Here is a 17,040-nt window from a genome sequence, read left to right on the forward strand (position 1 = left end):
TCGAATTGAATTGTACTCTGTGAATTATCATAATTGCATTTTCAGCCAAGATTTATATGCACATTGAGGCCGGTGTGCTCCAGGTAGCAGGTCATGGCATTCCTGTAGCAGGTCTGACTCCAAACACTGTGGATGTTTCTTCATCATTAAACATCGGTCTATAGCCCCACCTTCTCCCCTCCTCTCCTTTTCTACTTTTTTTTTCCATCTTCTTGTTCTTTCTCTCTCTTCCTGTCTTACTTGCTTTCATTCAATCTTTGACTTTTTATTCAGTTTTTCCCTGCGGGCGATACATTGGCTCACTCCTTTGTCCATTCCATCTTCCATCATCTGTCTGAGCTGTATTTAAGGGGATGACAGTTAGGCCCCCTCAGGGTTTGACTATACAGTATATATATAGTAGTATAGTTCTGCCTCCTTCATTGCACACACACACACAAACACATACACACACACACACACACACACAAGTCCTCATTGTGAGAGTTTTCTATCTTTCGCATCGACACATTCTCTCTCCAGCTCTTTTTTTAATATACGCCATTTTATCACCTGTGTAACACATATCAGTGCAATTTTCCCCCATTCTGAGGAGACATGCACTGCAGATGGCATCTCTGCTGCTGTGAGCATACGTATATCTTCAAAAGTGGACTCTGGCAAAGACACCGTCACTACCATTTGACGTCAGACGCCTCGCCAAAGAGAAAGAAATCCAGCCACCTCCGAGGATGTTAAACTGAAATGGCTCTTTATAGGAAAAAGCTTCCGCGACCCTACTCTCGCACCTCTCTGCCAGTAGGCGCCGTGTGAGTCATTGAGTGTCACCACTGTGCACGTTCCTCTCCGACCTCAATCACACACACACACACACACACACACACACACACACACAAACACACACACACACACACACACACACACACACACACACACACACACACACACACACACACACACACACACTTGTGACATTTGACATGATGTCAAATAATAGCCAAGCCTCCGGGATCACATCAACAGCATCTCTGGAACCAAGCTTACACTGGTGACGGGCTGCAGACTCAGCTCCGTGTCAAAGGTTATTCTGCTGGAAATCCCATCATCCAGGGTCGACTTTACTGGGACCAGCTTGTGTACTTGTGACGCTCTTTAATAACTGCAAAGCTCAGAGCTGGACCGGGGCTTGTGTATGTCTTGAGAGGGTGAAAGAATAATAAACTCAGATTACCTGAAAATGAACAGGATTTTTTCTTTTCTTTACTGCATCTACTCCCTATCACGTTTTGACAAAGTGCTCAGGTAATGCTGCGCAGATTGCAGTTTACACTGGACAAATAATGCCCACAGCTGCTCCGGAGGCAGCAATAGAAAAACACCGGCTGATAGAAAAAACCTGGACAGCTTTTTCGAGGAAGAGGCACAAGTTTGCAAACTGGTCGACATTGCGCTGCAAATTGAGTCAATATTTACAGCAAGTTTGAACTGCATTAATCAATATTTTCAATGTAAGGGTCTAATGATGGAGCGGGTGAGGTTTTGTAATTTGGATTGGAGTGAAGCATTTCAAAGCTGCAGAGCCTGATACAATGTGTGCTAGGTTTTTTTAGTGATTGAAAAAAAATATTCCACAATAAATTTGGATTTTATATATGTATATATAAAAAATCCAAATTTATTGTGGAATAAAAATATTCCACAATAAATTTGGATTTTAAAAAAAAAATATTCCACAATAAATTTGGATTTTATATATATATATATATATATATATATATATATATATATATATATAAAATCCAAATTTATTGTGGAATATTTTTTTACTATACTATTTTCACTTACTATTTTATTGTTTAAGTTAGTAGCAAGAGTCTTCAGCTAGCTCTTTTATCCTTTGCTTTCCACTGGACTCATGTCTAATCTTACTCTCTGCTTCCTGCCCTTTGCGATTTGATTCTGTCTCCAGAGCAGATTGGCCATTAAAAAAATCACATACATCACCTGACAAATCTTTGCCATGGTAAATTGTCATTTAATTTGGAAATGCATCCCTTAGCTGTGAGAATTAACGACACGCTGAGGTAATTTGATTGTTCGCTGTTGTTCAGTGGCGGATGCTCTACGTCGCAAGGGCGATGCGAGCATAGCGTATCTGCGGCGGGACCGGTTGTGTGACAGAAAATTATTTTTTGCTTTTTGGCCCCACACTATTTTCAGTCGTTTGTCATGTACTGTCACGTACAGCCAGGCGCACAGACACACACACACACACACACACACACACAACTTGTGAATAAAACGTCAATAATAATGTGGTCAGTCTGACATGAGTGCAAAATGTGATGGCAGGATTTAAAGGAGCAGTACGTCTGATGTTTATTGTACCAGTAAAATGGCAGGATTTTATGGCGTTGTTGATCGATTCCTACAAGAATCAAATATTACACAACTGGGCCTGCTTCAACTATAGGCAAATAAAAAATTTTTTAAAAATGCATTTGCAATTCTGGCCAGATAATCCAAGATTTACATTTCTCTTTCTTAGAACAGCCCCCCCCCTCTGTGTAAATTACTAATAATATCGAAAACAATTTCAGTCAAAATGTATCTCAGTCAAAATGACATTTTCCTTGATGCTTGATTTCCAAATTGCTCTTTGTGTGTGAACAGATGGAAGAACATGCAATCAAGGCTGATGCAGCATGACAATCTTATATTGGAATAGAGCCTTTTAAACCATTAAACCACTCCATCAGACTCTTACAAGTGATTTATGATTGAGTAAGCCCATTACTTGGTTTTCACCCAAATCATTGAGCATGAGATTGATTAAGCCACCGAAAGCCATTTTGTTTAAGTGCAATGTAATACCCAATAACTATCTAAAAAGTTCCGGTGGTTCCTCCCGTCCTCCTCACACATTAGCATTCCGGGGCCGCTGCCTAATCCAAACAATCAAAGGGCCTTTCATCCTGTGAAATTATGAGCTTGTTTGCCTGCTATTAGTTCGGTGAGAACCAACTCCATTAGCCGGGATCAGACAGATCTCTTGATCCGCGCTGCGTGCATAATTAACCACCATCGATTAGCTCCTTGGCCTCAGGTGGAGAACACCAGCAAGCCGGGGAAGTTCGGGCGCTTATCTGTCTCAAGGACCCTTCAATGGATCCGCGAGACCAGTGACCCCTGTTTGATCCAATCCTCTTCAGACGAGCCCTGTATCTGGGATGTCAGCTGTGGTTAGACGTGACCTTGATCAGTCACAGGATGATGATGATGATGATGATGATGACACAAGAGAGAGGAGAGGCTATATCATCAGCAACACATCCCTCCCCGTGAAGTGTTAGTCTTTCGAGATGGCCAGTGTGTCAGATCAGGCGGCGGTGAGGTCATAAATTCTTGCCGTGACCTCACCAGGAGACATGCAGCAGATGACAACATGTTGGATTCCGAAGCGATCATCGCTTGCCACCTTGCGTGCCGTCAGTGATCGGAAAGGAAGTGTCACATGTCCTCACTGCGACCACAGCATCGTTTCTCTTTTGTCTCAGCATCTCTACAGTTCAGTTGTTGTTCAGTTGTTCAAGCAATTCAGATAGTCTTTTTGTCGAGACGTTGGGAGGCACGTCAGTTGTTTTCCACTCTACAAATCAACCGTTGTGCCTCATGTCTTGTCGTCTGAGCAATGTGGAAACAACCCCCAGGCTTACATTAGACTAGTTTTTCTGTTAATCAATGGATTTTGTGAATTATCATTCATTGCAGAATAACTGGCAAGCATTTGGCAATTTCTTGCCAGTTCATTTTCTTAAAAGTATTTCTCTGGGACCTGCGGAACTCAAGTATGTGGAGTCACCCCGAATAGCCCGTGTCTTTGTCTTACCACTGATCCATGACAGTTTGAAGGAACTCGTTTGGAATAATCTACGCGAGCATTAGGACAGATAATGGAGGTGAGGGTGAAAAGCAGCATTGCAAGAGGCTTCTGAATTTCCATTTCTTTTCTTGTGTTACCACCAGGGGACCCATGGAACTCCCCTCGAGCAGCCCTTAGCCATGTCCCGTGGTTCCAGATTCGTATTTAACAGGACGAGCACAAACCCAACATGGGCGACGCATGTGGCTCTCTCCATCTCCGTGTTTGTGCTCGTGCCTCAATGTTCTTCACATATTACTTTTTACACTTTGACACCTTAATGTCCAGGACATCACAAGCTCCGTAAGCTCCTTCCCTTAAAGTGACAGCAACATGCGTAACTATTAGACACGCCGTACTAAACAAGAGGAATATAAACGGCACTCATTCTAACCTATGAACATGTAGCAGGGTTTATTCTCGGCGGACTATGAGTGATGCGCACGACCCCCCCCCCCCTCTCTCTCTCTCTCCTCACTCAGCCTACGTCGCTCTCCCTCCCCGGGTTCTCTCCCCTATCCAGTCTCCCCTCCTCTTCTCTGCACCTGCTCCTCCCCTCCTCCCTTGTTATCCTCGGAGTCAGAGCAGCCGCGCTCCTTCCTCGCCAAGTGATGCTCCTCGGCGGGGCGGCGCGGCGCACATCGGGTGGGTAATCGCCGCTCGCTCCGCTGCAAGGAGGGCAGCCGGGGCTGGAGGGGTTGTTGTTTTTTTTTCTTCCTTTTCTTCCTCCCCGGGTAATCACTCATTAGCTCCAAGACGACTGAACATGGGAATTTAACTGAGCTTCTGTGCGGGTGAGCTGGAGCAGGGTGGAACGACCAAGACGGGCTCAAGTCCCATCCGAGGGAAGAGCAGGAGCAGGAGGAGGAGGAGGAGGAGAGGGACCACGGGGGAAACGGTCCCGTTGAGACAGGGGAGAGGGGTTTGTGCTTGACAATAGTTTGAATTGGACTCCGGCTGCTGGTTTCTGTTGTTTGGTTGTGAAGAATAAAACCACACGGGACGCGGCTCCTGGAGTTGCGATGGAGTGAGTGGAGGAGAGGGCGCGCGGTGACTTCAGCCTCGCCATGAAATCCGTGCTGTTCAGCCGCTTCTTCATTCTGCTGCCCTGGGTCCTGATTGTCATCATCATGATCGACATCGACAGCAAAAGGACGCTCCGGGCTCCGGCGGCCGGCCGGAGCGGCCGCGCGCAGCGGGCGGCCCGCACCGGCGCACCGCGGGTCGGCGTCCCGCGCAACCAGTCCGCCCTGCCGGTCATCTACGCCATCACCCCGACGTACACGCGGCCGGTGCAGAAAGCGGAGCTGACCCGGCTGGCCCACGCCTTCCGCCAGGTGCCCCGGTTCCACTGGGTCGTGGTGGAGGACGCCGCGGTGCGCACGGAGCTGGTGGCGCGCTTCCTGGCGCGCTGCCGCGTGCCGTTCACGCACCTGCACGTGTTCACCCCGCGCAGGTTCAAGCGCACCGGGATGCCACGCGCCACCGAGCAGAGGAATGTGGCCCTCGCGTGGCTCCGGCAGCACCGGAGCAGGCGGGACCCCGGGGTGGTCTTCTTCGCGGATGACGACAACACGTACAGCCTGGAGCTGTTTGAAGAGGTAACGAGAGGGGACGTCGGTTCGTTCTACCTGTGTTATCACTGTCGTCCATCGACAGTGGCGTCGTTTACGAATATAACACACATGGGGCCCACTGCGTCTCTGATAAGTCACCAATAACAACTTTGTGTCCGTTGTAGAGGAAGAACTAAAGAGCAGATGTAGAGGTTTTAATTATCAAGTTAGATTGAGTGAAATAACAGAAATGTCATCAGTGAAAATGTAGCCCCTCAAAGTGACACTGTGTGTGTGACCCCAGAAAGCAGAAACAGCACTTGCGCACAAATACCGCAGGGTTGTTAAACTGTAAAGTCAGATGGACTAAAAGAAAAGTATGAAAATATCACACGTGATTCTTTGCACCTCAATGTAAATGTTGGGCTCCAGTTTTTGTGAAAAATCGATTAACAGCAGTAACGTCATATGAGCCTTTGCCCGTGACGTTTGGACGCAGGGAGATGCAGTGATAGTGTTCATGGAGTTTTCATAGAATACACTGTTTCAGCAGTGGGAGGTGAACTGACTGTGTTTTGACTGCGCTCTAACCAAATGTGCTGCACAGGAACAGTCACTGTTTGGCATTCCCCAAACGGGATCATCACAAAGGGAACTCAAACGTTGAAATTCACCAGGCTCGTATACTTGCCCGCCCACTGATGAGATCCCAGCGGAACCCTGAACTAAAGACCCCGGGGGACGCTTCAGACCCTGCTCTGGGAGCCGCCGGTTTCACCCGAAAGGCACCTGATCGAAAACCGCCGTGCATTCTGGTGACGCGCTCACGGTGAGGCCACACAGACGCTCGGAATTGGAGCGGCCTGTTCACTGAGGGAGCGGGAGATGACGAGGGGAGGCTAAGAAAAACGAGTGTGAGGCGAAAACAGAGGGAGAGTAATAGGGAGCACATGACTGACAGACACAGAGATGATAGGGATGGATGGCGGCCTCGCCGGTGCTGGTGCATCTCGCCGGCACCGCTGTCCAATTTACCACTGATCCTCGCCAGCACATTAATAAGCAGGGTTGTGTTTGTGTGTGTGTGTGTGTGTGTGTGTGTTTGTGTGAAAGAGTGAGAGTCTATACTCATGTGAGATTGATTGTTAAGGGTTGACAGCAGTGCTGCTCTTTAAGAATTGAATGAAATGGTAGACGTATTATTTTTCACATTTTCGGTATTTCACAGTTTTACCATTTTGAATTCTTACACTTCTGCATTCCGGATGTGATAAAACACCCCCACGAGGTCGCATGGAGTCTCATATGAGAGACTCAAAGTCGTCTGACGTATAAATACTGACAAAAAAATCCAAACAGATTGTCGTATCGATCTGTAGCCTGCTGATCCCAGTTGAGCAACATAGGCCGGACGATGTGCCGGGGTCGACCCTGTATATTGGAAAACTGATTCCTCCGTTTTTTCCGAGCGTTCTGTTTGTGTGATTTCGTGGGTATCTCTTTACACGTCACCGTTAGCGACCCTTTTGTCGTTTATATCAGAGCCGCCCTGCCGTCCTCGTCCTCTACATCCAGCTAATGGAGAGCGGCGTGCCGGTGGCGGCGGCAGGAGCAACAAAACAACCCTCTCACCCTCGCAAAATGCACAAACGCTCTCAGAGAATGCTTCCCTGATTGCAGATGGCGGGGTTCTGATTACTGCCATTCAAATATGGCTGGCCCCAAATCAGGATGCAAAACATATTTTGATGAATTACCGGAGAATAATATAGCAGTACTCTTAAGGCCGGCTGATTTGGTGACGGAGAAAAAGACTGGTGGTCTTTAATGGACGTATTTGATGTGTGATGTTTCCTTCCACTTTTGCAAGCCGTCTCGACTTCCATCTAAAATGATGTTCTGCAAACAGCGAGACCGAGTTCATTTGTGCTTTGCGACTTTTCTTATCTTCCTCTGGTTTCCCAGGCCGTGCGAGAACAAAGCTACACGACTGAAAACGGGAAAATCAGGAGAGACCTACGAGGGATTACAGAAGTGCGACTAATGCTTATTTCCATCCGACAATGAAGCAATTATTTGTTTGATTTATAAAATGTCAGAAAATAAAAAAGGGGAAACTCCCTTCACAAGTTCCTGAAGCACATTGTCACGTCTGACAACTGCTCGTACAAAGAACCCAGCAACAGTCTGTTTACAGCATAAGACAAAGGATGCTGGAAACACACAATGTTTTCTGGCAGTTTTGCTGGATCAATGTCTTCAGCAATCGATCCGACTGCCGAACATTTTTGCAGAATCAACTGAGGACAAACTTCAGTCTGAGGAGATGTTTCGTATGAGAAGCACGGAAATGCTGAATTTCCAGCTACACCAGAATCCGATCAAAAATGACTGGATATCTGTCCAGTCAATCAAAATGCAGCAGAGTAAATTTTGCACATTGTTTTGGCCTAAAGGAATCCAACCTTAACTAGAAATCGTGTGCCGACTTCAGATTGTCCGCCCTTCAATTGCATCCCTGGAATGCAACACTTGGATAAGAAAATAAACCTGACTATAGTAAACCCAGTGAGCAGGGGCTGACTCTCCTCCGACACAGAGTCCTGAGCGTTCGATTCCGGCGGCTCAGCGCAAAGAGCATCTGTTTGATTTGTTAATAGCACACTGTCTTCTCGCTGTCCTCCTGCCTATTTCATTACCCAGCTCCTCTGTGCAGGTAATGGCCTGTCATGGAGAGATAATAGGCTGTCATACAGCAGTAATAACCTGCAGAAACTGTCTGCAGGCTTTAGACTGATGGCAGTAACTGTACTAATAGTGGGTGGCAGCTTCAAATTAGAAACCCTTATATCATTTCTGGAAGGGAAATTATAGAGGTAACATTCAAGCAGCTAAAATATTATTTCACCTTGGCCCCTTGTGGTGATATTTCTTGTAGCAGTTGTGATTTAGTTTAATCCAATGCCAACAGTTGCTTGAAAAGATAGATTTAGATTTTCTCAAGTACATCTAAATACAGTACTGCCATGTTCACGCCGCAGTTTCATGGGTCTCTATATTGGCCCTAATATAATATATAATAATACAGTTAATATGTTGTAGAGACTGAATATTTGAGTCATTTGAAAATCTGATGATCAGAACACAATTTCCTATTGTTGCCAATTGTTACTTGTGAACACCTGCTCATCCAAAACCCAAGAACAGTCTGTTTACAACGAAAGACGAGCGGTTTTGCTGCATCAATGATTGAAATAATCATCCGACTACCAAACATTTTGCATCGTAATAGTTTCTCATTTTACAAACAGATTGATCAATTAAAGGCTTTTCAGCTTTTCAGTTGAAACGTCTGTGATAATATTTCTCGTAGTGATTGATTGCAATCCCCACAGTGGTTTCAAGGTAGATTTACAGTATCGCCATATGTACACAGCAACAGTTGTAGGTCTCTATACACTATATACTATGATGCAATAACTTTTGGACTACAAAACACCCACCGTCCTCATCCTATTTGAATTCCCTTACACACTGTAGTTTAATGTCCAAAGTGAAAGTGGACAGCGTGTGGTGAAACTGAGGGCCGATCATGAATACAGTTAATATGTAGACGCTGTGGATGTGTGTCATCTGAACTTCTGATGATGGGCATTATGCTGCAGCAAGGCGACGTAGACTTCAAGCATTAAAATCCGGGCCCACATCTCTGCAGGTCACATGATTTTTGGCAGCACTCACTACCAGGAGCTTGCTTTATCAGGCAGGCCTGAGATGAGCCACTAAAAGTTGCCTTTTGTGCTTTAGCCAGGTTAAGTGTTTTCCTTTTTTTCTCCTGGCCTGCGTGTGTGTGTGTGTGTGTGTGTGGTCTGTGTTGCTGAATAGGAGACCGACATCTCACCACCGTGGCTCAGCGAGTAAACGCTGCTCATTTGAAAACTATATTGGGAAGTAAATATAACTCGGCAGAGAGATAATGGTACGGGGACACGAACTGTGCACCTGCAGTTCCTTTAAGCTGCAAAATACTACAGTACAGTAACTGATCATTCATATGATGTGTATTTAGACACAGGTGAGACTTGTGACTCGTGATGCTTTTTTTTTAAGGGTGTGATTTAATGGTGATGTAAGCAGCGAAAAAAAACAAGGAATCTTGCTGTCAATATTTTGTGTTTAACTAATTTTGCCATTTGATTAGCCGGAGCGCGCGGCACTCCGGACCTGCTGTTGCCCAATTAAAAAACGCAGAACTCCAGCTGAAATCAACCCCCCCGTTTTTCGACTCGGGGTTGTTGATTACGCGAGAGTAGCTGCCCAGGCACTTTTGCTCCACGAGCGCGGCTACAAGCCACCGCCGAGTAATGAGCAAAATGTGTTACAGCCCGCCCCCGCTCCCCTCGCTTCCTCCCCTTATGAAAAAAACATTGGTACGTAGCAAATGTTTAACAAGCTCGCCTGCGCTCCCCTTACTCTCCGGCAGCGGAGTTAAAGTGAGAAATCAGGCGGAAAGGCGTTTAGCGGGAAGACACGAGCAAAGAGGAGTATTCTCCGTTTCCACACATCCGTCAGATCTCAGTCTGGCGGTGGTTTATTATGCATGCGACATGTTATGGATCAGTTGGCTCCTAGCGGTCGGCAGAGTAGAGTCACAAAACGCAAGGCTGCTCATGTTATGCCCCCAACCCCCTCATGCAATGGCGCCATGATCGGCCCTTTACACACTCTGCCTCCGTTTGGTTTCTCAGGGTGATTTTTTGCATTTTTCGCCCTCAAGAGTACAGTGTGTTGCCTTCACACGCTGCTTGCACCAGAGATGCTGCTTGTGTGGGACAATGCAAATTTCGGCAAATGTTGCTGTGGACAACTTTTCCTGCGAGCCCATTTGAGAATGCAGCAGGAAAAGCACTTATGATTTCGCTGCTTCCTTGGATTGAAAATAGCTGGAGTTGAATAAAACGCTGATAAATTCCTTACTTCATAATGTCAAAGTCATATATTTTGTCAGTATTTAATAATATGATCATGTATTTCACGATTTCTTATTTATTTAACATTTAACACTCCACGGTTTGCTGCGCAAAGAGGGATTTCTGCCGACGTCACTTCATTTAATTAAAAGTTAATTCTTTATTCATAACAAACTGACTAAACTATTGACAAAGCTGTTCTGATTGTATGATCACTCCCATGGCTGCCCCTGTCAGATCTCAGCAATTACTTTGGTGCGGGGCGATGTTTTCGAACCCAATAGGGATCATAAGCAAAGAGACCAAAATTGTGATAAATCTGAGTTTCCCTTTAAAATCACTCCTTTTTGTTGATGTGTACACGCTTGATTTACGAGTACTCAACAATAAGTCCATCGCTGGGACCCGAAGACTTTGTTTTGGGTCCGTTTCACAGTGGAGGAGCCCATTCAGAGTTGGTCGCATAAGCAGCAATCAGTAAAATTAGGCGCCGCCTCCCCCGGTCTTCGTTCCTGAAAAGCTGACTACGGGGATTGAGGGCTTTTCAGCTGACGGCAGCATGGCGGAGCTGCTTGATTCAGCTGCAGCAGGCTGTCAGCCAGGCAAGGGTTTCGTCAGACCTTTTTTGAATAATTGAACTCCCCCGGCCCCGAGAGCTCCGCAGCCGGCACGGCGACTATTTCAGGGAGCAGGTACTGTGGCTAATGCTCTTTGCTGGAGTGTGACTCAGGCACACCTCTCTCGAATGGTGCCATACCGGGTCTACTGTTCATTTATTAGTTCTGATGTGGTGCGATGGCTCCTCAGATTGTGGAGTGCAGTGTTGGATATCCACCGCTGTGCTGAAATGCAACTGGGATCTTTTAAAGTCTCCAATCATACGGCTCAGACACTTTAGGAATTTGTGCTCACAGTTAATTTCTTTGATATTAATTAGACGTTTTAATTAAACTTTCATAGTGTTAATGTTCTTCTCTTTCATTTGTTATACATCCAGTTTGGGAGTCAGATTTTTGGTTTTTTTAATAGGAAATGGTCTTAAAACCTACATGTGCAAACATTAAGGACATATTTGATCAAGTGTCCAAGCAGCGGACTGAATGCCTGCAGAGAATCGCGGGGCGGTGGGGAGGCGGCACAAAGAGGAAACTGGTGGGATAAAGGAACCAGAGCGAAATAAGCAATTCAATTTCCTCAAACCCCTATGAGCAATTATTATAATTACAGTGTTGTGGGAGAAGCGAGGGGGGGGGGGGGGGGGTGTAATGTCAGCGAAGCGAAGCAGAAAGGAGACGAACTTTGCTGAGAAAAAAAATGTCTGTGCTCGGGTTGGTGGGAGGATGAGGTTGGAGGAGAGAGGAAGGTGAAGGTGTGAGGCATCAGCTCTATTCCACTGCTTTTTTTGTTTGTCCTGAATTGGCCGCTTGACGACACGCCATCCCTACGCTCTCTCTGCTCCCTCATCAAATCACCTTTTTTTTTTTTACCCTTATGTGACACAGAGGCCGGGACACATTTCTGCTAAACCAAACCTGATTTTCACTGAACCTGTTTTTATTAAAATTGAATTGACACGTTCTGCCTTCGGGGCTTGTGACCGGCTTACAAAGGCCAAAACCTGTCTCCTCTGCTCTCTGTCTATGGAGGAGGTTCTGTAGCATCTCAGAAATGTGGAAACCTGAAAAGTTTGCCGGGCACTTTTTTTTTGCGAAGTGTAGCTGTGCCTCCTGTCATGGGAAGATTATCAACGATGTTGTTGTGATAATTGCAGTTTGTGATCTCCTTTTACTTGGAGAATAGTGGCTATTATGATTAACATACAGATTCCTGGCTATTATGCATGACATAATAGTGTGTGTGCAAAAATGAAAAAGTTGATTTAGAAAGAACATTTTTTTAAACATTTTGTGAAATGTGTTAATTTGTTGTTATGGAGCTGGCGCAGTGTTTGTGAAGCTCCGCTTAATAAACACATATATTTAAATGACTGCAACGGATTCCTGGAGTATAATATTTGATATATAACTCCATGTTTGATATATATTAATCCCAACGCCCCTCCCAAACATAAGATCATTGTGACATGTCATAATGGTATAGAACTGAAAGTCATCATACATATTGGTAATGTGTCGGGGGAAACTAAACCTGGATCTGCCGTTAACAATCCGATCACATCATCCTTGTACGCTGGCTTGTTTGGAGTGACAAACCTGTTCCGTGTAGTCCACAGTGTGTGTGCCTACAAACAGGGGATTCGTGGTGCGTCCTGTACCCGCATAGTAATGGTAACATTACACAAACCTGGTGAACCCACACATGTGCCGTGGACTGCAGGATATAGAGTTGCCAGCTCATTAGGTACAAGTAGCTAAAGCTAATGTCCTCTAATATAACAGCCTTCCAATAGATCCTCCTTCACGGAGAGTTATAATGGTCAGTTTGTGTCGAAAAGGCTTTAAGGAGGTGTTGATTCGACATTGCGGTGATTCTGGAGTTTGTGGTTTGTGGTTTTTGCTGAACTGTGCCGGGCTATAGTGAGGGGTGTTGATCATATTTGACATGCACCCATTGATGTGAACATGGTGGACAAAATACCAGAATATCAGGCCTCTCAGCTGGGAGAGGGCCTGAAAAGAAATAGTGTGACATTGCACACACACACACAAACACACACACACACACACACACACACACACACACACACACACACACACACACACACACACACACACACACACACACACACACACACACACACACACACACACACACACACACACACACACACACACACACACACAGCATGCACGCACCTTCATCTCTTTTAATATTTGTTTTTTTTCTCCCAGAAACCCATAAAGCATTCAACACGCACACACACATCATGCACCATTGAATCGCAGTTTCGTCGCCCATCCCGCAGCCTCTCTAATTTGATTCATTCATTTTCTCCCAGCTCATTTCTTCCCTCCCTTTCTCCCATTGCCTCTGCCATGCATATTAATAACACACACAGATAAAAATACGCTTGATTAAAATCACACCCGGCCCAGCCACCCGAGCACTCGCCCCGGTGCGCGAAACAGCGCAATGACGGCTCTTTCTCCGGGGCAGGAGGCAGGAAACGAGAAACATCCATAATGGATTTCATATACTTCATCATTAAGCGTCTCTGGGTGTACACACAATCCACATCTCACCTATGTGTTTGCGGGGCAGGGAGTCAGAGTGTCCTGGCAGATGAAATGTGATTCCTCTTCCCACTGAATTTTTCACCCCCAGCTTTTCTTTTGTTTACTTGTAAATAGCAGGCGATTACCGACTGAGCTGCTGGTGCCATAATTCGTCAGGACCTACAGGCTGTCACGCGGTGAAATTATTATTTCACGTGTGGCACCAGATGAATGATTTGTGATCTCAGCGCGGCGACTATACCCTGTGGCGAACGTATCCATATTAATAATGAGACAGGAGCTTTCTGGACGCATGACAGTGTCCGCCGCTGGCTCCCGACGCGACACGACCCAAACTCATGTACAGGGGCCTTCACAGATTCAACGGAGAGGCCAAGAGATTGTGGAGAGATTCAGTGAAGAGCTGTCATCAGGTCTTATCAGAAGGAAAAAAAATACTGAAATGACATTTAACTGGAATCATATTTTACTCCCTTATCCAACATTTACAAAAATATTTTCATGTATGAGTCTGTTTGTCTCCATAGAGAGAAAATATTTGATTGACTAAGGTGACAAAGGTTTATAAATATATTTTAATAAAATCAAAAAATCAAAAATAAAATGAATAATTGAAACAATTCCACGCTAAATTATTCCATCCTTTCCACAATAGAGTGGTCCAGACTGCCAAGGCCTTTTGGTCCATCCATGTGGATTTTTTTGCTGTATCATTAATGGAGTTTTGGTTTATTCATGTGAAACCTTGCGTTAAGAATTGTTGGGATTTTTATTTTAGTTTTTATTATGGACTTGGAGTGCGTTATTTCCTATTTCATTTTGAAATCGTGTCACCTTGTGTGTCTCTACATTCTTAATATCCTGCCCTTGTCCGGTTTTCCCGCTCCTGTGATTGTCTGCACCTGTCCTAATGTGTCACACCTGTGTCCAATTATCTCCCCTCGCTGTGTGTGTGTGTGTGTGTGTGTGTGTGCTCTTTCTGGTCCCATTTGTCTTTGCGTTTCTGTTCGATATCTCGTGTTCCTGCTTGTTTTTGCTTTGTGGAGTTTGGATTTTTTTGTTCGTCCGCCCGCCTGCTCGCCGGCCCGCCCGCCGATAAAGACTGTAACGGTGCGTTCACACCTCACGCGACACACGTGGTACTACCGCGGTTTGTTGTGCGTTCTATGCAGAGTATTTTCACAAGGTCGATGCTGTAGAAGAGTCGGTTACGCCCTTTTTAATGCGATCTAATGCTCTTGCCTCAAAGCAATCGGCTAGTACATTGCCTAAATTCCCCATATGCAGAAGACCTTTAAGATTTTCCAATATACCATCACCCCTCGAACCTCAGCTCAATGTAAATACGACACTGAGATCCCCCAGTCAGTATTTCACCATGTTCATGTAAAATTGTATTCATAATAAGGAAATTATTTGTTTTGCACCATTAGAAATGTACTAAGATGAAAATGTGCAGGTGATTCATGGCCCCAAAAAAAGGAGAGTACACAGGTGGACTCAGAATTAGTTGTAGCCTCTTCACACCCCATGGAGAGGAAGGACAGGTGTATTCTATTGGTGTTGCGGCAGCTTTCAACAATAACAAAAATGCTCATCCCCACAAAATCCCAGTGTGTGTCTTTCGGGGCATCATTTATTATTTTCCTTGCCCAATTCCGTCCCAGTGGGGAAGTTGTTTGCTCATGATGACAAACCTGATCATAAGGGTGAGCTCTGTGGTCTGTGGCTTTCTGGGAGAGTTGTTTGTGTTCTCATATAGACTGGATCACCCAGAACAGAAAATACAGGGCTGAGATCAGGCGTGGCTGCCAGCTCGTATGACCGTTATTCCAGAAAGGATATTTCTGTAAATATTTTTTTTTCTGAATAGTTGTTGTGTTTGTATTTGTATATTTGTATTCAAACTTTTAAAACCCTTTATTTCTATCACTTTATTAGTTTGTTGTTATAGTGATGAATATAATAATTTCATAGGGCTGTATGGCAGGCTTAAAAGATGGGATATGTGCCTTTCTTACCACTGTGGCAACACACGCACGCACGCACGCACACACACACGCACGCACGCACGCACGTTTGTTGCAGTGTTGGTTTGTGTTTGAAACTCTATTGTTCGGATTCCGTTAAACTAAGTGGGACTTCAACACTACATGTTTTATCTTCTTAGATAAAAGCTCCAACAATAAGAACACAAAGTGGGAATAACCCCTTTAAAAATAGCAGGACTTGTTTTAAATTAGTTTTGTTGGCAGTGCGATAGTAAAATGTGTGTGTGTGTGTGTGTGTGTGTGTGTGTGTGTGTGTGTGTGTGTGTGTGAGTGTGTGAGTGCGTGTGCGCTCCTGGATTGTTTCAGAACTGGCAGTGACGAGAGCCTGGGCCGCAGCCAAGAGCAGACAAAGCAAACCGCTGGTCAAAATTACGTTGATAAAGAATTGAATGCTCAGCTACAGTCAGAACTGCCAAGTCAGGATACTACAGATCTTATTGACAAAGTTTATACTCAGAGCAGCTGGAATCTGAACGGCAGCTTCAATAAATGTGAACTTCGCTGTAAGGAATCTGATATTGTGAAAGGTAATCTCTTTGCTGACTCACTCATTAGCTTTATTTACTTATTTCTCACTGTCCAGTCGATTCAACTCGTGTAATGTGAGTAATGTACCTGTTTTGCCTAAAACTACAAACTACTAGGAACCATTGCTGCAAATATTAGTTTCCATATGGCCTCAGGCTTTAAAGATGTCACACGGAACATGCAATTAGTATTTCAGTTCCTTTCATTGTGGTAGGTGCAGTTGCTTTCATAAAGGATGCATTTTGGTACCACCAAGAATGGATGTGTGGATACTTTTGAGGCGTTTCAACAATTTGGGTTGAACGAGATTTATGAGATCAATCTCTCTGCTTGGATTCTTGAGTTTGTGGAAACATACTTATTTTTTCAAAGAACCTTTCGTAGTCTTACTTGAATTTAATTTTTTATTAACCGCCTTTTTGAACAGTTTTAGTTTACCGTCTATGTAAGCACTCAGTGTTCATCGTGTTATTCCGAGGATTCAGAGCCATAGATTGTGGCAATTTGTACTTCTGTGACCCCGTTACAGCACTTGATTTTAACCAAGCCGTCGCTGTGTTTACTGTTCTCTCTGTCTGTTCCTGTCACATTAATTGATTTATTTTATTGTACCTGCTAACAAGACAGTGCTGTTTATCAGCATGCCCTGCACTGTGTGCTCACCCAACCTTCCCCGTGTAAATAAAGGTATAACTACAAGTTTGTCCTGCAAACTTTACCGGTGCCAGCAGTAATCTGCAGATGGTGGTATGAAAATCAGCATGTGCTGAAGCAGTCTCCACCGAGCAGAATAATGCACCATCTGTTGAAACACTG

The 17,040-nt window shown here is 44.9% G+C and overlaps 1 protein-coding gene across 1 annotated transcript in view; it reads left to right on the plus strand.

Moving 5' to 3' along the window:
- Window positions 1-4,459: 4,459 nt before the first annotated feature.
- The window catches only part of b3gat2 (beta-1,3-glucuronyltransferase 2 (glucuronosyltransferase S)), a 32,473-nt gene continuing 19,892 nt past the window's right edge, over window positions 4,460-17,040 (plus strand). The window contains exon 1 of the mRNA XM_035605209.2: window positions 4,460-5,523. Within this exon, the coding sequence (XP_035461102.1) occupies window positions 4,990-5,523 (534 nt within the window). The 5' untranslated portion in view covers window positions 4,460-4,989. The remainder of the gene's footprint in view (window positions 5,524-17,040) is intronic.

The sequence above is a fragment of the Scophthalmus maximus genome, chromosome 10 (assembly GCF_022379125.1).
Source record: "Scophthalmus maximus strain ysfricsl-2021 chromosome 10, ASM2237912v1, whole genome shotgun sequence".
Lineage (NCBI taxonomy): Eukaryota > Metazoa > Chordata > Actinopteri > Pleuronectiformes > Scophthalmidae > Scophthalmus > Scophthalmus maximus.